The 19,589-nt window shown below is 44.1% G+C and overlaps 1 protein-coding gene across 7 annotated transcripts in view; it reads right to left on the reverse strand.

The window, feature by feature from the left end:
• Positions 1 to 19,589, reverse strand: part of LOC142651751 (uncharacterized) — a 100,868-nt gene that overhangs the window by 21,078 nt on the left and 60,201 nt on the right. For 4 of the 7 annotated variants that reach the window (XM_075826799.1, XM_075826801.1, XM_075826797.1 and 1 more), the window contains 4 exons: positions 7,354 to 7,485; positions 6,515 to 6,637; positions 5,518 to 5,649; positions 3,642 to 3,681 (listed from right to left, as the gene is read on the reverse strand). In XM_075826799.1, the coding sequence (XP_075682914.1) occupies positions 3,642 to 3,681; positions 5,518 to 5,649; positions 6,515 to 6,637; positions 7,354 to 7,485 (427 nt within the window). The remainder of the gene's footprint in view (positions 1 to 3,641; positions 3,682 to 5,517; positions 5,650 to 6,514; positions 6,638 to 7,353; positions 7,486 to 19,589) is intronic. The other 3 variants (XM_075826802.1, XM_075826800.1, XM_075826804.1) reach the window with 1 other exon arrangement.

Raw genomic sequence — 19,589 nt, forward strand, 5'->3', positions numbered from 1 at the left:
TCCCGAGTACGGCAATACCCCATATGTGGTCATAAACTGCTGTTTGGGCAAACGGCAGGGCTCAGAAGGAAAGGACCGCCATTTGGAGTGCAGATGTTGCTGGATTGGTTTCTGGGCGCCTGTGGGCCCAAAACAGTGGAAACCCCCCAGAAGTGACCCCATTTTGGAAACGACACCCCTCAATGCATTTACCAAGGGGTGTAGTAAGCATTTTAACCCTGCAGGTGTTTTGTAGAAATTAGTGTTCACTCGATGTTGCAGAGTGAAAATGGGATTTTCTTCCATAGATATGCCAATATGTGGTGCCCAGCTTGTGCCACCATAACAAGACAGCCCTCTAATTATTATGTGGTGTTTCCCGGTTTTAGAAACACCCTACATGTGGCCCTAATCTTTTGCCTGGACATATGACAGGGCTCAGGAGTGAAGAGTACCATGCGGAGTGGAGGCCTAATTTGGCGATTTACAAAGTATTGGTTCACAACTGCAGAGGCTCAGATGTGAAATAATAAAAAGAAACCCCTGAGAAGTGACCCCATTATGGAAACTGCACCCCTCAAGGCATTTATTAAGAGGTGTAGTGAGGATTTTCACCCAACAGGTCTTTTCCATAAATGAATGCGCTGCGGATGGTGCAAATTAAAAATTTATATTTTTCCCTAGATATGCCATTCAGTGGCAAATATGTCATGCCAAGCTTATGACACTGGAGACACACACCCCAAAAATTGTTAAAAGGGTTCTCCCGGGTATGACGATGCCATATATGTTGAAGGAAACTGCTGTTTGGGCACGCTGTAGGGTTCAGAGCCGAGGGAGCACCATTTGGCTTTTGGAGAGCGGATTTTGCTTGGTACTAAATTTGTTTGAGTATTGCTGGTGTTTTATAATGTGGGGGTACATGTAAGCAGGGCGGAGTATATAAGGGGCATAGTCAGGTGGTATGAAAAAAAATTAATAATCCATAGATGTGTGTTACGCTGTGAAGCAATCCTTTCTGCACAGGCCGGTGTCGCACTGATAAATGGTGTAATTTCTTATCCCCCTTTTGGTCAACACTCTGCACCTTTGTAGTTTGAGGAATTTTGCTGGGAAGTGTTGTCCTGGTATAATACGGGCACCGTCGCTTCCAGCGGATATGTTTGGGCCCTCCCTTTCCTGGTTCCCTAATTTTAGGTCCTTGATAAATCGCCTCTTCAAACAGAAGAAATGTTCCCCTCGGGCACAACTGCATATTTTTTTATTTCCTGACTTATTGGAGCCATAACTGATTTTATTTTTCATAGACGTAGCGGTATGAGGGCTGGTTTGTTGCGGGATGAGCTGTAGTTATTATTGGTACCATTTTGGGGTACATGTGACTTTTTGATCACCTTTTATCCTATTTTTTGGGATGCCAGGTAAACAAAAAAATGCAATTCTGGCACAGCTTTTTTCGTTTTTTTTATACAGCGTTCACCATGCGTTATAAACTACATGTTAACTTTATTCTGCGGGTCAGTACGATTCCGGCGATACCTAATTTATAGCATTTTTTTATGTTTTACAACTTTTTTCACAATAAAATTACTTTTGTAAAAAGAATGTATTTTTTTTCTGTCGCAAAGTTGTGAGAACCAGAACGTTTTAATTTTTTTGTCGACGGAGGTGTATGAGGTCTTGTTTTTTGCGGGACGAGCTATAGTTTTTATAGGTACCATTTTTGGATACGTGCGACTTTTTGATCACTTTTTATTCTAATATTTGTAGGGCAAAGTGACTAAAAAACAGAAACTCTGGTAACGTTTTTTACGCTGTTCACCGCGTGCAATAAATAATACAATATTTTGATACCTCAGGTCGTTACGGTCGTGGCGATACCAAATACATATGGTTTATTATTATTTTTCAATAATAAAGGACTTGATAAGAGTAAAAGGGGGATTGTGTTTTATTTGATTACTTGAAACTTTTATTGTTTTCAAACTTTTATTTTTTGCACTTTTTTTTACACTTTTTTTACACTTTTCTTCAAGTCCCACTAGGGGACTTGAAGGTCCAACGGTCAGATTTTTTTTTTTCTAATACATTGCACTACCTACGTAGTGCAATGTATTAGATCTGTCAGTCATTCACTGACAGCAAGCCGATTAGGCTTCGCCTCCCGGCGGGGCCTGATAGGCTTCCGTAATGGCAGAGCAGGAGACCATTGTGTCTCCTGTTGCCATAACAGCAGTCGCCAGTCCCGATTGCCTGTCAGGGCTGGCGATCTGCTAGTAACCGCTACGATGCAGCAATCGCTTTCGATTGCTGCATCGAAGGGGTTAATGGCAGGGATCGGAGCTAGCTCCGGTTCCCGCCGTTACAGGTGGATGTCAGCTGTACAGTACAGCTGACATCCACCGCTGATGACGCCGGATCAGCTCCTGACCCGGCGCCATCTTGCCGGCAGCTACGGAAGCCGATCAGGCTCCGCCGCCGGGCGGATCTTGACTGGCTTCGGTGCTAGGCAGGCCGGGAGGCCAGTATTAGGCCTCCGGTTGCCATTGCAGCCACCGGAACCCCGGCAATTTCATTGCTGGGGCTCCGATGAGCTGCAAACACCTTAAGTGCAGCGATCGCGTTTGAGCGCTGCACTTAAGGGGTTAATGGCGGGGATCGAAGCTAATTTCGGTCCCCGCCGTTACAGTCGGATGTCAACTGTAAGATACAGCTGAGATCCGGTGATGATGGCACCGACTCAGTTTCTGAGCCGGTGCCAAACATTTGACGTACATGTACGGCATTTTGCGGGAAGTCAATGCTTTCCATGACGTACATGTACGTCAAATGTCGGGAAGGGGTTAATATAATATAAACAAAAAATTTATTTGTGTTGTCACTTTCTACTTTTTACTATATGCATACTTTTACTTCTCTATGGGGGCTGCCATTTTTTTTCATCTCTGTTTGTGTCGATTAACGACACATACTAAGATGCTATATGGCACATACAACCCCATAGAGAATGCGAACGGGAGCCGTTCCATGCTCAGAAGCGTGCGCCGTCTGTGTTGGAACGGCGCATGCGTAGTTCCCACACAGACGTAATTGAAGCTCGTTCGTAGAGCGAAATCCGGCGCCATTTTCATGTGGACCAGCGGAGGCGGGAGCAGGCAATTTATGTTCATGTATGATGTGTGTATTATGTTCGTGTGATACTGTCTGCTGAGCCCTGTATCTGATCCTCCTACACACTGCAGTCGCTCAGAAAATGGCGGCACACAGTGTAGGAGGTTTGAAGACATTCAAACCCCCTCCTTCTCCTGGCACTAGGCAGAAGAATTGAGGGGGGGGATTGTGTGAGGACACTAGAGGAGTGTGTGTCCACCCCAAATTTGCAGCATCAATCAATGAGGTTGCTTTACCACATTGACCATGCTGCAATTTTGGGAACTGCTCCCTCTAGTGGCCAGCACATGGAAATGTTATAAATTAGAATCTAATTTATAATATTTCCAGACGTGTGAAAAAATTAAAACAACGTGTAATCACTTATATACTAAATTGTTTAACTGAAAAAAAAATAAAAAAAACATTTCTAGCAACATATTCCCTTTAAAAAAAACAGTCCTTACATAAATAATTAAAAAAAAAAATAAAAAGTGGTTAAAGAAACTTGCCCAGTTGATTCCTTTAGTGTGTCCTGAACATTTTCTGCCTCTGCCAAAAACAAAGTGAATTAAAATAAGCAAAAATGGAACTCGTTTTGAATAAAATTTTTACTATCACTTATAAATGTATGCGCAGACCCTATGAAACTGCACCATATTCAAAACTTCTGAAATCAGCAAGGCAATGCTACCGTACTTTTTGTATGGAGACCTTTACATCATATTTTTGTTATTGCAATGCATCTATTATGCGATGAAATACACTTCAGTAATTTGTTAGAATTCTCAACTGTTTATCTTCTGCAGCTTGCAAGTATTCCAAAACATTACAAGATGCTGGGTGCCATTCACTATCAACTCTGTCAGACGAGCTCCCTGTCACTCTCCATCACCTATCTATATCTGAAAGGTCATCTAAGCTGAATTCTGATCCAGTTAAAATTAACTCTGATTTGATCAGAATTCAGCTTAGATAAATTTTCAGGAGGAGACATTAAGAAGATGGAGAGTCATGAGGGAGCTCGTCCGGCAGAATTTATAGCGAACGTCATCCAGCAGCTAGCAATGTATTGGAATACATGCAAGCTGTAGATGCCCAACGTTTGAGAATTGTATTTTTCATTGGCAGCCTACATGACTTTTTTTTTCATTATAAAACGGTTTTGCATGATAAGATGTGTAATATGGAATTATACTGTGCTCATTACGTCCCTCCCTTTCATTCCTAAATTGTTGATAAAAACATTTGTAATTTTTTTTTGTAAATTCTTGATCACAGAAAAACAGCAATAAAAAAAACAAAACACAAAACCTGATGCAACAGTGTCCGATGACACCTTGCACATATTGAAAAAAACGGGACTTAAAGAACATTCATGAGTATAGCTAGTTGTAACAGATCGCAGAATACTTCCAACCTAAACCTCTCCGGGCTACAGACAGAGCTTTAGGATAATAATTCTTTATCAAGTTACATCTCCCTCCAGAAGATGGATAGTGAAGATGAGAACATTTTGCTACAAAAGGCTTTGGAACAAAAACAAGATAAGTACACTTAAAAAGGCATGCAAAAAAAACCTGTACTGAGTGAAGCCAGCATTAGTAATATTGAATGACTTCATGGAGTGAAAGTCAGTGGGAAAAAGAAAGCACATGTTTAAAAGCTTTCCTTGTTCCTTCTGCTTGGAACTCAACCAACTAACCACTCTACCTACATTCTACATCCATCACGTTCTTAGTTAACCAACATTTGAGATTTTTTTTCCAGGGACACTTAGGGTGTGGCTTATCTGGTGGGTGTGGCTTATTGGGGCATGGTTTATCTGGTGGGTGTGTCTAATAGGGTGTGGCTTTCTTCCCTGAATTTCTGCATACAAATAAACAAAAATGTCTGCAATAGTTTGGCTGACAACTACTGTGGTGGCCAGTATATCTCTCTGGTTATCTGGTGGTATACAGGCAGGTGATCTCACTTTATCACTAGGGCTTGGTGATATGTGCTGACCACTACTGTGGAGAAAGGAGCTTCACAGCCTCCTCAGTCATGCAGCCTATGAGGCGCAAAAACGTGATCCTTGAGTAGTCTGGTGTGATCCATTGACTTCATTGCTGGCGTCTCATATATGCTGCAGGCCTAACAAGTCCTATAGCCTAGTGAATGGCAAAGCAGAGAGCAGATAGTTTCCTGCTCTGCCATAGTATTCAATGGTATCTGCATCCTGAGGACGCAGATACAATTGAATATGGCAGTCGCCAGCTGCCGGGACTGCGTCTGTAAATTCAGGACAGTCCTGGCAAATTCAGGACGGTTGGCAATTATGCACGTTACACTCTGAAAGATTTAACAAATGGACCTTTACCAATGAAAATACTCTGTTTAATTTACCTGGGGCAGAGTTGGAAGATGAGCAGCTGGAAAGAACAGATGACGGTGACATTGCTGCAGTTTCATCACCCTCCGGCGTTTTGGACCTAGATTTCTTCTTCTTCGGGGTTACATCTGGCGTTTTTACAGTAGCTAAAGAAAAGTATTTCATATAAATGTTACCACTACATTGTATTTAAAGATGTAGTAACAAAACATCTGATATAGAGTGCTGTAAATTCAACTTCAATACTTATAACTTAATATAATTTCAGGGTTGCAGATTGTGTTGCTTATATATTTTAGAAATTGGCTGTATATACCCGTTCGCTTCAACTAGTAACCACTGCTCCTCTATGCGGTTTTAAATTAGCCTTGCATTATTTCCTTATTATATGCAGTATTTTTGGCAAATTTACACTTACTGTCTCACTTGTCTCATGTTGACTTGAAAATAGAATACTCATTCCAGAAAATAAGTGTAAGGCCAGATTCAGACGAGCGTATATCTCGTCCGCGTGACAGCCGTGTATTTCAATGGGGCCGTTCACGTGGTCGTTGTTTTAACGGACCGTGTGAAGGGCCTGCGGAAAAACACTACGTCTTATTTTCGTCCGGTTTCATGGATCTCTCAAAGGACTCAAGTCTATGAGGGATCCGTGAAAACGGACTTAGCATTATGATAAATTAAATGTTCATGTCCTTTTAAAATATACTATACTATGAAGGTAGGATTTTACAGGTGATGGTCAAATATAGCCTTTCATCACATCAAATACAACACACACTGGTGGTGAGGAACGCCTTTGGATGAGAAATGATGGCTCTACCTTCAACTGCTAATACCAGTGATAACCAGCATTGTAAATGGACATTATTGTGTGTAAAAGGAGTTAGAGGGAAAACATGCATTATTGCTACATATGGATCATATCGTCAAAATTTACAAAAGAGCAAAATGTGGATGATAAAAAATAAAAATTAGTCAAGAAAAATATGGTAGTCCAGGGAATGATACCTGAACATGATGGGGCGGACTCTGAATCAGATGAGTCACAAGATGCCGGAGAAGCGGGATGATAGTTGTCGTCATTTGTCTCATCTAAAATAACCATTCTGGAAAGGTCTGTCGCTTGAAAATCTTTGCCAGCAAGAAAATTAGGAAGAAAATGTCAAACTTAAAAATATCATCTTCTCTAAATGTAATAAAATATAAACTTTCTAAATTAGGATAAAACAACCGTCGTTACTGTAAGGTTACATAAAATTCTAGTAATGCTTCTGCTCTATAAGACCTTGAAATAGCCAAAAATGTCGTTCTAGTCACAGCAGGGATCACAAATACACGAGTACATCCAAAAACGGTTTATAATGTATGCGGTTTATAATGAAACACAGCTCAGACTATTCATGTATTGGAGTTTTTAGTGAAATATAATTGTATTTCTTGATAGAAAAAGATTAAAAAAAAAAAATGTTAACGGTCAAAAATATTTTTTGTAAACAATAATTTAAAAAAACAAACAGTTAAGCAGCAATCACATGTTGCAGTATTGCCTCTGTAGTAGCCAGATATTGCACTGAAGGGTGGGACTATTAAAACATGAATGGGCATCTTGTAAATGTAAATTATATTTGTTTGCTCAAAATACAGGCTCCTTTCGGCTCCCCATGCAGTCACAAGATCTGTAAGTCTCATAGACTTACATAGAGAAACTAGCTTCCCATCCACAAGAGACGCTGTGTGAATCGGCGAGTCAGTCTACAGATCATGTGACTGCATGGGGGAGCCGAAAGGAGCCTGTATTTTGAATAACATAAGTAACGGTGAAAGACCTGCCGGAATCAGACTATTACCTGAAGCAGATGCAGCAGTCGCCGACTCGGAAGAGTCACAAGAAGCAGGTGAAGCAGCATTGACAGTTTGTATATCTTCTTCAGTCTGATCTAAAACAACCATATGGTCCATAGGAAAAGTGTTCTGTTCTGCTTGAAAGGCAAACGAAAAAAACCAAATAAAAATAAGCTACAACTTGCTGATCAGTGGAGATCCAACTGCTAGATCCCTTATTAATCACTAGAAAGAACAGGCTGCACCCTCTACGGTTGCACAATAAGGCCCTTTCTAGAGATTGGTTGGGTTTTCAGCAGCCAGAGTCCCATCGATCAGTTCGTGATGGAATATCATAGAAATAAATCACATACTGCAATGGAAATAACCCCTTTAATGGTTCTTTGGTTTTTAAGAGAATGTATGATCACTCATTTTTAACACCCACAAATCTTGCTAAAGAGGTTACCGGGAAAATAAATATATAATAAATTATATTATATATACACACACACACCTCTATAAATTAGAATATCAAAAAGTTAATTTCAATAATTCAATACAAAAAATGAAACTCATTATATAGGATTCATTACACACAGTGATCTCCAGAATTTTTTTGTTTTAATGTTGATTATGCCGAACAGTTAATGAAAACCCAAAATGTAGTCTCTCAGAAAATTAGAATATTAAATAATTCAAAATTATTTTTAATACGGAAATGTTGGCCTACTGAAAAGTATGTACAGTATATGCACTCAATACTTGGTCGGGGCTCCTTTTGCATGAATTACCGCATCAATGCGCGTGGCATGGAGGCGATCAGCCTGTGGCACTACTGAGGTGTTATCAATGTGGCGTGGCATGGGGGTGATCAGCCTGTGGCACTGCTGATGTGTTTTGGAAGCCCAGGTTGCTTTGATATCGGCCTTCAGCTCGTCTGCATTGTTGGGTCTGGTGTCCCTCATCTTCCTCTTGACAATACCCCATAGATTCCCTATGGGGTGTAGGTCAGGCGAGTTTGCTGGCCAATCAAGCACAGTGATATTGTGGTTACTAAACTTGGTATTGGTACTTTTGGCAGTGTGGGCAGGTGCCAAGTCCTGCTGGAAAATGAAATCAGCATCTCCATAAAGCTTGTCAGCAGAGGGAAGCATGAAGTGCTCGAAAACTTCCTGGTAGACGGCTGTGTTGACTCTGGACTTGATATAACACAGTGGACCAACACCAGCAGATGACATGGCCCCCCAAACCATCACTGACTGTGGAAACTCCACACTGGACCGCAAGCAACTTGGATTGAGCCTCTCCAACCTTCCTCCAGACTCTGGGAGCGAGATTTCCCAATGAAATGCAAAATTTACTTTAATCTGAAAACAGGACTTTGGACTACTGAGCAACAGACCAGTCCTTTTTCTCCTTCGCCCAGGTGAGACACTTCGGACGTTGTCTCAAGGAACGCGACAGTAGTAGCCCATGTCCTGGATATGTCTGTGTGCGGTGGCTCTTTAAAGGAACAGTGTCATCACAAATTATTTTTTTATATGTTAAAGATGTTAGTGCTTTATTAAAAACGTTTATATTCATTTGTGTGTTTGTGTTTTACTTTTTCTTATTTTTACACTTTTTCTTCCCTATGGGGGCTGCCATTTTTTGTTCCATTTCTGTGTGTGTCGATTAACGACACACACAGACATGGAATACGGCAGCCACAGTCCCATAGGGACTGCGAACGGCTCCCGTCCCATTGACTTCAGTGTACGGCGTCTGTGTGGGAACTGCGCATGCGCCGCTCCCACAGAGTCCAATTCGAAATTGGCGCCGTCAGGCGCCATTTTCCTGTGGACCGGAAGTCGCGGCCGGACAGTAATATTACTACTTCCGGTCGCGGCTTCCGGATTTGTGCACTTGGACCAGCGGCAGCAGACGGAGCGGATGGACCGGAGGGAGCCGCGGCGACTGGAGCAGGTAAGTTATTTCTATGTATGTTCGTGTTTCAGTGTGTTTACTACTGTACGTTAACCTTCTACACTGTGTGTTAGCTCAAAAAATGGCGACACACAGTGTAGGAGGTTACACCGTTCAAACCCCTCGTTTATCCCGGCACTAGCCAGGATAAAGGAGTGGGGGATGCTGAGAGCTCACTAGAGCGAGGCCTTTTTACCCAATTTTGCAAAGCTGCAATTTTGGGGACAGCTCCATCTAGTGACCAAAAATGGGTAGTATTATAAATTAGAATTAATTTATAATATTTCCTGACTCGTGAAAAAAATAAAAAAAATTTGAACAATGTTTAATCACCCACACACTAAATGTTTAATTTTTTTAAAAAAAACATGTTTTTCTGGCAACACATTCCCTTTAAAGCGGCTCTGTCACCAGATTATAAGTGGCCCTATCTAAGACCAACTGGGCGTGTTTTTACTTTTGACCAAGTGGGCGTTGTGGAGAGAAGTGTATCACACTGACCAATCAGCCTCATACACTTTTCATTGTTCCAGCCCAGCTTCTTTCACTGCACAATCACACTGTGCTGTGGATCATGCTGGGCTGGAACAATGAGAAGTGTATGACACTGATTGGTCAGCGTGATACACTTCTCTCCACAAAGCCCACTTGGTCAAAAGTAAAAACACGCCCAGTTGGTCATTAAGAAACTAATTAGCAAAAATCTAAAATTGCTCATAACTTGCTCAAAAATAATTGTTTTTCAAAATAAAAACCAATGCTGTTATCTACATTACAGCGCCAATCATTTTATGTAGGAGAAAGGGCACTTTTGAAAAACTATCATTTTTTAGCAAGTTATGAGCTTGCTGAGTTTCTCAATGGACAACTGGGCGTGTTTTTACTTTTTACCAACTGGGTGTTGTACAGAGAAGTGTATGAGGCTGACCAATCAGTGACCAATTAGTGTCCTGCACTTCTTATTGTTCCAGCCCAGCATGATCCACAGCACAGTGGACTCGCGGGACAGGGATGTAATATTACCACTTTACAAAGCATTAGTGAGGCCTCATCTAGAATATGCAGTTCAGTTCTGGGCTCCAGTTCATAGAAAGGATGCCCTGGAGTTGGAAAAAATACAAAGAAGAGCAACGAAGCTAATTAGGGGCATGGAGAATTTAAGTTATGAGGAAAGATTGAAAGAATTAAACCTATTTAGCCTTGAAAAAAGACGACTAAGGGGGGACATGATTAACTTATATAAATATATTAATGGCACATACAAAAAATATGGTGAAATCCTGTTCCTTGTAAAACCCCCTCAAAAAACAAGGGGGCACTCCCTCCGTCTGGAGAAAAAAAAGGTTCAAGCTGCAGAGGCGACAAGGCTTCTTTACAGTGAGAACTGTGAATCTATGGAATAGCCTACCGCAGGAGCTGGTCGCAGCAGGGACAGTAGATGGCTTTAAAAAAGGGTTAGATAATTTCCTAGAACAAAAAAATATTAGCTCCTATGTGTAGAAATTTTTCCTTCCCTTTTCCCTTCCCTTGGTTGAACTTGATGGACATGTGTCTTTTTTCAGCCGTACTAACTATGTAACAGTGTGATTGTGCAGTGAAAGAAGCTGGGCTGGAACAATGAGAAGTGTATGAGGCTGATTGGTCGCTGATTGGTCAGCGTCATACACTCCTGTACAACGCCCAGTTGGTAAAAAGTAAAAACACGCCCAGTTGTCCATTGAGAAACTCATTAGCATAAATCTAAACTAGCTCATAACTTGCGCAAAAAATATCTTTTTTCAAAATAAAAACCACTGCTGTTATCTACATTACAGCGCCGATCAGATTATGTAGGAGATAGGCCACTTATAATCTAGTGACAGAGCCTCTTTAAGCACTAACTCCAGCCGCAATCCACTCCTTGTGAATTTCCCCCAGATTCTTTAATGTCCTTTTTTTGACAATCATTTCAAGACTGCGGTTATCCCGGTTGCTTTTTTGCATTTTTCTACCACACTTTTTCCTTCCCCTCAACCCTTTCCCGACATTTGCCGTATGGGTATGCCATGGAAAGCATTGACTTCCCGCATTTTGCCGTACCCATACACCAAATGTTTGGCACTGGCTCAGAAGCTGAGCCGGTGCCATCATCGTCGGATCTCAGCTGTATCTTACAGCTGACATCCGACTAACGGCGGGGACCGAAATTAGCTTAGATCCCCGCCATTAACCCCTTAAGTGCAGCGCTCAAACGCAATCGCTGCACTTAAGGTATTTTCAGCTCATCGGAACCCCGGCAATTTCATTGGCAACCGGAGGCCTAATACTGGCCTCCCGGTCTGCCTAGCACGAAAACCGGTCAAGATCCGCCCGGCGGTGGAGCCTGATCGGCTTCCGTAGCCGCCGGCAAGATGGCGCCGGGTCAGGAGCTGATCCGGCGTCATCAGCGGTGGAAGTCAGCTGTATGTTACAGCTGACATCCACCTGTAACGGCAGGAACCGGAGCTAGCTCCGATCCCTGCCATTAACCCCTTCGATGCAGCAATCGAAAGAGATTGCTGCATCGTAGCGGTTACTAGCAGATCGTCAGCCCTGACAGGCAATCGGGACTGGCGACTGGAGGTATGGCAACAGGAGACACAATGGTCTCCTGCTCTGCCATTACGGAAGCCGATTAGGCCCCGCCGGGAGGCGAAGCTCAATCGGCTTGCTGTCAGTGAATAACTGACAGATCTAATACATTGCACTACGCAGGTAGTGCAATGTATTAGAAAAAAATAAATCTGACAGCTGGACCTTCAAGTCCCCTAGTGGGACTTGAGAAAAAGTGTAAAAAAAAGTGAAAAAAATAAAAAAGTTTGAAAACCATAAAAGTTGCAAGTAATAAAATAAGAGTAAAAGGGGGATTGCGTTTTATCAAGTCCTTTTATTATCGAAAAAAAATAATAAACCATACGTATTTGGTATCGCCGCGACGGTAAAGACCTGAGGTATCAAAAGATTATATTATTTATTGCACGCGGTGAACCGCATAAAAAAAAAAAAAAAACGTAAAAAACTATACCAGAGTGTGTTTTTTGGTCATTTTGACCTATAAATATTGGAATAAAAAATGATCAAAAAGTCGCACGTATTCCAAAAATGGTACCTATAAAAACTATAGCTCGTCTCGCAAAAAACAAGCCCTCATACAGGTTCTCACAACTTGGCGACAGAAAAAATACATTATTTTTACAAAAGTAGTTTTATTGTGCAAAAAGTTGCAAAACATATAAAAGTCCTATAAAATAGGTATAGCCGGAATCGTACTGACCCGCAGAATAAAGTTAACATGTAATTTAGAACGCTTGGTGAATGCTGTATAAAAAAAAAAACTAAATAAAACTTTGCCAGAATTGCGGTTTTTTGTTTACCTGGCCTCCCAAAAAATAGGGTAAAAAGTGATCAAAAAGTCGCATGTACCCCAAAATGGTACCAATAATAGCTACAGCTCGTCCCGCAAAAAAATGCCCTCATACAACTACGTTTATGAAAAAATAAAATTAGTTATGGCTCCAATAAGTCAGGAAATAAAAAATATGCAGTTGTGCCCGAGGGGAACATTTCTTCTGTTTGAAGAGGCGATTTATCAAGGACCTAAAATTAGGGAACCAGGAAAGGGAGGGCCCAAACCTGTCCGCTGGAAGCGAGGGTGCCCGTATTATACCAGGACAACACTTTCCCAGCAAAATTCCCCAAACTGCAAAGGTGCGGAGTGTGGACCAAAAGGGGCATAAGAAAGGACGCCATATATCAGTGCGACACCGGCCTGTGCAGAAAGGATTGCTTCACAGCGTAACACACATCTATGGATCATTTTATTGTTTTTTTACCCCATTATTATACCACCTGACTATGCCCCGGATATACTCTGCCCAGCTTACATGGGGGGTTTCCCTTGTTTTGGTCCCACAGGCGCCCAGAAACCAATCCAGCAAAAACTGCACTCCAAATGGCGCTACTTCCCTTCTGAGCCCTGCCGTGTGCCCAAATAGCAGTTTCTGACCACATATGGGGTATTGCCGTACTCGGGAGAAATTGCTTTACAAATGTTGGTTTCTTTTTTTCCTTTATTTGATGAGAAAATGAAAAATTTTGCGCTAAAGCTACGTTTTATTGAAGAAAAAGGATTGTTTTTATTTTCACTGCCCAATTCTAATAAATTCTATGAAACATCTATGGGGTCTAAATGCTTACTACACCCCTAGATGAATTCCTCAAGGGTTGTAGCAACCTAAATGGAATCACTTTTTGGGAATTTTCATTGTTTTGTCCCCTCAGGGGCTCTGCAAACCATTCCTGCTAAATGTGATCTCCAAAAGTCAAATAGCGCTCTTTCACTTCTAAGCCCCGCCGTGTGTCCAACCAGCCGTTTATGACCACATGTGTAATGGCAGGAAGGAGGTGAAGGGAAAGTGAGCCCTAATCTACCCACCGCCCTGTCCCTGCCTACTTGCAACGACCCGCCCTAGGCGACGGGGTACAACTGGGCGGCGGTCCCTACGCTGTCTAAGTGCACGGGAGAACAAACAGGGAACACGCAAGGGAAGGGGCAGTAGCCACGGAACGCCGCGAGGAAACGGAGCGGTGAATGAGTAGTCAGGACCAGGATGAAGTGGAGTATACCAACGAGAGCACGGAGAAGGAAGCAAGCCAGGGGCAAAGCAAAGCAGGTTAAGCGGAACTGCAGCAAGGCAGAAGCACGGCAGAAGCAGGCTGGAGCAAGCAGCAGTGAGGCCAGGAATCCAGAAGAATTACAAGCACTGAGGAAGAGAACACGGCAGGTAATAAAGGACAGGGGGCGGAGCTAACTCGACTGACCAGGCCGCGATAGGCTCTCCCACTCCTGAGCCTGCCACCCTGGTTGGTGGGAGATGGTGTCAGTCGAACAGGTCTGGCCTCAGGTGTGGATTGATTAATCCCAGGAGTATACCTAGACGTAGTACCTGGCAGATCCCTAACAGTACTCCCCCTTTTATGAGGGGCCACCGGACCCTTACTAAGAGGACCCGGTTTAGTAGGGAAGAGAAGGTGGAACCTCCTGATCAATACCCCAGCGTGAACATCACGGGCAGGTACCCAAGTCCTCTCCTCCGGCCCGTATCCTCTCCAATGGACCAGGTACTGGAGGGAGCCATGGACCATCCTACTGTCCATAATCTTGGCCACCTCGAATTCCACCCCCTCAGGGGTGAGAACGGGAACAGGAGGTTTCCTCGAGGGGGACCAGGACGGGGAGCAGCGTTTAAGGAGGGAGGCATGGAAGACGTCATGTATGCTAAAGGATGGGGGCAGCTCCAGACGGAAGGATACAGGGTTGAGGACTTCAATGATCTTATAAGGTCCAATAAATCGGGGAGCAAACTTCCTGGACGGGACCTTAAGGCGCAAGTTCCTGGACGACAACCAGACCAAATCCCCGACGACAAACCGGGGGTTAGCAGAAAGTCTACTATCCGCCTGAATCTTTTGTGCGCTCTGGGACGCCTCTAGGTTCTTCTGAACCTGGGCCCAGACCGTGCACAGTTCCCGATGAACATCCTCTACCTCAGGATTATTGGAACAACCAGGGGAAACGGAGAACCTTGGGTTAAACCCGAAATTACAGAAAAACGGGGAGACCCCTGACGAGTTACTGACCCGGTTATTCAGGGAAAATTCAGCAAGGGGAAGGAATGAGACCGAATTAACAGTCAGAGATGAAACACCTTAAATATTGTTCCAGGGATTGGTTAGTCCTTTCCGTTTGGCCACTAGTTTCGGGATGGAAGGCGGAGGAGAAGGACAGATCAATCTCCAACTTTTTACAAAAAGCTCTCCAAAATAAGGAAACAAATTGTACCCCTCTGTCAGAAACGATATTGACTGGGGCCCCATGGAGACGCAGGATGTGTTTCACAAACAAAGAAGCTAACGTCTTGGAGTTAGGTAGCTTCTTAAGGGGCACAAAGTGGCACATCTTGCTGAAGCGGTCTACTACCACCCACACCACCGACTTGCCCTGAGATGGAGGCAAATCGGTGATAAAATCCATGGAGATATGGGTCCAAGGTCTCTGGGGAATGGGCAAGGAACGTAGTAGGCCCGCAGGTCGGGACCTAGGGGTTTTGGACCTAGCGCAAACCTCACAAGCGGCGACGTAAGCCCTAACGTCTTTAAGCAACCCAGGCCACCAATAGTTTCTGGTAATGAGGTGTTTGGTGCCTAAGATGCCATGTTGACCAGATAGAGCGGAGTCATGGTTTTCCCTGAGTACCCTTAGCCGGTATTGCAGGGGAACAAACAGTTTGTCCCCAGGGACGTTCCCGGGAGCTGCACCCTGATCAGCCGCGATATCAGAAGCTAAATCAGAATCCGTGGCAGAAACGATTATACCAGGGGGTAAAATACAAGCAGGATCCTTCTCGGAAGGAGGATTGGCCATGAAACTACGTGACAGAGCATCAGCCTTAATATTCTTGGACCCAGCCCTATAGGTAACCAAGAAATTAAATCTGGTAAAGAATAGTGCCCACCGAGCTTGTCTAGGATTAAGCCTCTGGGCCGATTCTAGGAAAACGAGATTCTTGTGATCCGTAAGGACCGTTACCTGGTGTCTGGCCCCCTCCAGGAAGTGCCGCCACTCTTCAAAAGCCCATTTAATGGCTAGAAGTTCGCGGTTGCCAATATCATAGTTACTCTCCGTGGGCGAAAACTTCCTAGAGAAGTAAGCACAGGGGCGGAGATGGGTGAGGGAGCTGGTACCCTGGGACAAGACGGCCCCCACTCCCACCTCGGATGCGTCAACCTCCACAATAAATGGCTCCTCTTGGTTGGGCTGAATCAGCACGGGGGCCGAGATAAAGCACTTCTTGAGGGTCTCAAAGGCCTGGACGGCCTCAAGGGGCCAATGGAGGACATCAGCACCCTTGCGAGTAAGGTCCGTAAGAGGCTTAGCGACGACCGAGAAGTTGGCAATAAATCTCCTGTAATAGTTGGCGAACCCTAAAAAACACTAACGCCTTAAGGGAGGCAGGTTGGACCCATTCCGCCACAGCCTGAACCTCGGCAGGGTCCATGCGGAATTCATGAGGAGTGAGGATTTGCCCTAAAAATGGTATCTCCTGTACCCCAAAGACACATTTTTCAGTCTTAGCAAACAGATTATTCTCCCGAAGGACCTGAAGCACCTTCCTGACATGCTCCACGTGGGAGGACCAGTCCTTGGAAAACACCAGTATGTCATCAAGGTACACAACAAGAAAATTACCCAGGTAATCTCTCAGGATTTCATTAATAAAATTCTGGAAGACAGCAGGGGCATTACACAACCCAAAGGGCATGACCAGGTATTCGAAATGACCCTCGGGTGTGTTGAACGCAGTTTTCCACTCATCCCCCTCTTTGATGCGGATAAGGTTATATGCCCCCCGTAGATCGAACTTAGAAAACCATTGGGCTCCCTGAACCTGATTAAAAAGATCCGGAATCAAAGGAAGTGGGTACTGGTTCCTTACGGTGACCTTATTCAGGTTAAGATAATCAATGCACGGCCTAAGACCACCATCCTTCTTCCCCACGAAGAAGAAGCCAGCACCTACAGAAGTCGAGGGGCAAATGAAACCCTTGGCCAGGCATTCTTGGATATACACCCTCATAGCTTCACGTTCAGGACATGAAAGATTAAATATCCTACCCTTAGGAAGCTTGGCACCAGGCACCAAATCGATGGCGCAATCGTAATCTCTATGGGGGGGCAACACCTCGGAGGCCTCCTTAGAAAACACATCGGCGAAGTCCTGAACAAACTCAGGAAGCGTGTTTACCTCCTCCCGGGGAGAAATAGAGTTAACAGAAAGACATGACATCAGGCAATCACTACCCCATTTGGTGAGATCCCCAGTATTCCAGTCAAACGTGGTATTATGCAACTGCAACCAAGGAAGACCTAATACCAGATCAGACGATAATCCCTGCATCACCAGTACAGAGCACTGCTCCAAATGCATGGAGCCAACCAGGAGTTCAAAAACAGGAGTATGCTGAGTAAAATAACCATTAGCAAGGGGAGTCGAGTCGATACCTACTACAGGGATAGGATAAGGTAAATCAATAAAAGGCATCTTTAGAGACATAGTAAATTCCACAGACATGATATTAGCAGATGAGCCAGAATCCACGAAAGCGCTGCCCGTGGCAGACCGGCCAGCAAACGAGACCTGAAAGGGAAGCAAACTTTTATTGCGTTTCACATTAACGGGAAATACCTGTGCGCCCAAGTGACCTCCCCGATGATCACTTAGGCGCGGAAGTTTTCCGGCTTCTTATTCTTGCGCCTGGGACAGGTGTTCAGTAGATGCTTGTCGTCCCCACAGTAGAAGCAGAGACCATTCATTCTGCGAAACTCCCTACGTTGTCGAGGGGACATGGAGGCCCAGAGTTGCATAGGTACCTCCGAGTCCTCCCTGGAAGAGCGAGGAGACGGGACCTCGGGGGGAATCGCAGGGAAGTCAGAGGGGAACACATTGAAACGTTCAAGCTGACGTTCCCTGAGACGTCGGTCAAGTCGTACTGCTAGGGCCATAACCTGGTCAAGGGAGTCAGAAGAGGGGTAGCTAACCAGCAGATCCTTCAGGGCGTCAGATAATCCTAACCTAAACTGGCACCTTAGGGCCGGATCGTTCCACCGAGAAGCTACGCACCACTTTCTAAAATCAGAACAGTATTCCTCAACCGGTCTCCTACCCTGACGTAAGGTCACCAGCTGACTCTCGGCTAAAGCAGTCCTGTCAGTCTCGTCGTAAATGAGTCCGAGGGCAGAGAAAAAACGATCAACAGAGGAAAGTTCAGGGGCGTCAGGAGCCAAGGAGAAGGCCCACTCTTGGGGCCCTTCCTGGAGTCGGGATATGATGATACCCACCCGCTGGTTCTCGGAACCTGAGGAGTTGGGTTTTAGGCGGAAATACAGTCTGCAACTCTCCCGGAAGGAGAGAAACGTCTTACGCTCCCCTGAGAACCGGTCAGGTAACTTGAGGTCGGGTTCTAGAGGTGAGGTGAGGGGTACTACTAAGGCAGCGTCACCCTGGTTGACCCTCTGGGCCAGGGCCTGGACCTGTAGGGAGAGGCCCTGCATCTGCTGGGTCAGGGTCTCAAGGGGGTCCATGATAGCGTCAGCGTAGGAGAAATGGTAGACTAGGTAGGGGCTTGTAATTATGTAAATTAGTACCTGGCAGATCCCTAAAAACATGTGTATTGTTTTGCTCAGGAGAAATTGCTTTACAAATTTTGCGGTGCTTTTTCTCCTTCAGTCCTTGTGGAAATGAGAAAAAATTAGCTAAACCTACATTTTCTTTGAAAAAAAAAATTTCGATTTTTATTTTCAGGGCCTACTTCCAATAATTTCTGCAAAAAACCTGTGGGGTCAAAACGCTCACTATACCCCTAGATAATTTCCTCAATGGGTGTAGTTTCCAAAATTGGGTCACTTGTGTGGGGTTTTCATTGTTTTGTCCCCTCAGGAGCTTTGTAAATGTGACATGGCCTCCGCAAACCATTCCTGCTAAATGTGAACTCCAAAAGCCAAATGGTGCTCCATCCCTTCTAAGCCCTGCCGTGTGTCCAAACAGCCGTTTATTACCACATGTGGGGTATTGTTTTACTCGGGAGAAATTGCTTTACAAATTTGGTGGTGCTTTTTCTCCTTTAGTCCTTGTGGGGTCACGTTTGGGGGATTTCCACTGTTTTGGTGCCTCAAGAGACCTTCACACTTGACATGGTGCCTAAAATATATTGTAATAAAAATAAGGCCCCAAAATCCACTAGGTGCTCCTTTGCTTCTGAGGCCGGTGCTTCAAGGGAATGTGTTGCCAGAAAAACATGTTTGTTTTTTTTTTAATTAAACATTTAGTGTGTAGGTGATTAAACATTGTTCAAATTTTTTTTATTTTTTTCACGAGTCAGGAAATATTATAAATTAGATTCTAATTTATAATATTTCCCATTGCTGGTCACTAGATGGAGCTATTCCCAAAATTGCAGCATTGCAAAATTGGGTAAAAAGCCCTCGCTCTAGTGAGCTCTCAGCATCCCCCCCTCCTTTATCCTGGCTAGTGCCGGGATAAACGAGGGGTTTGAACGGTCTATCCTCCTACACTGTGTGTCGCCATTTTTTGAGCTAACACACAGTGTAGTAGGTTTACATACAGTAGTAAACGTACACAAACACGAACATACATTGAAATCTCTTACCTGCTCCTGCCGCCGCGGCTCCCTCCGGCCCGTCCGCTGCCGCTGGTCC

This window comes from Rhinoderma darwinii, chromosome 5 (genome assembly GCF_050947455.1).
Source record: "Rhinoderma darwinii isolate aRhiDar2 chromosome 5, aRhiDar2.hap1, whole genome shotgun sequence".
NCBI lineage: Eukaryota > Metazoa > Chordata > Amphibia > Anura > Rhinodermatidae > Rhinoderma > Rhinoderma darwinii.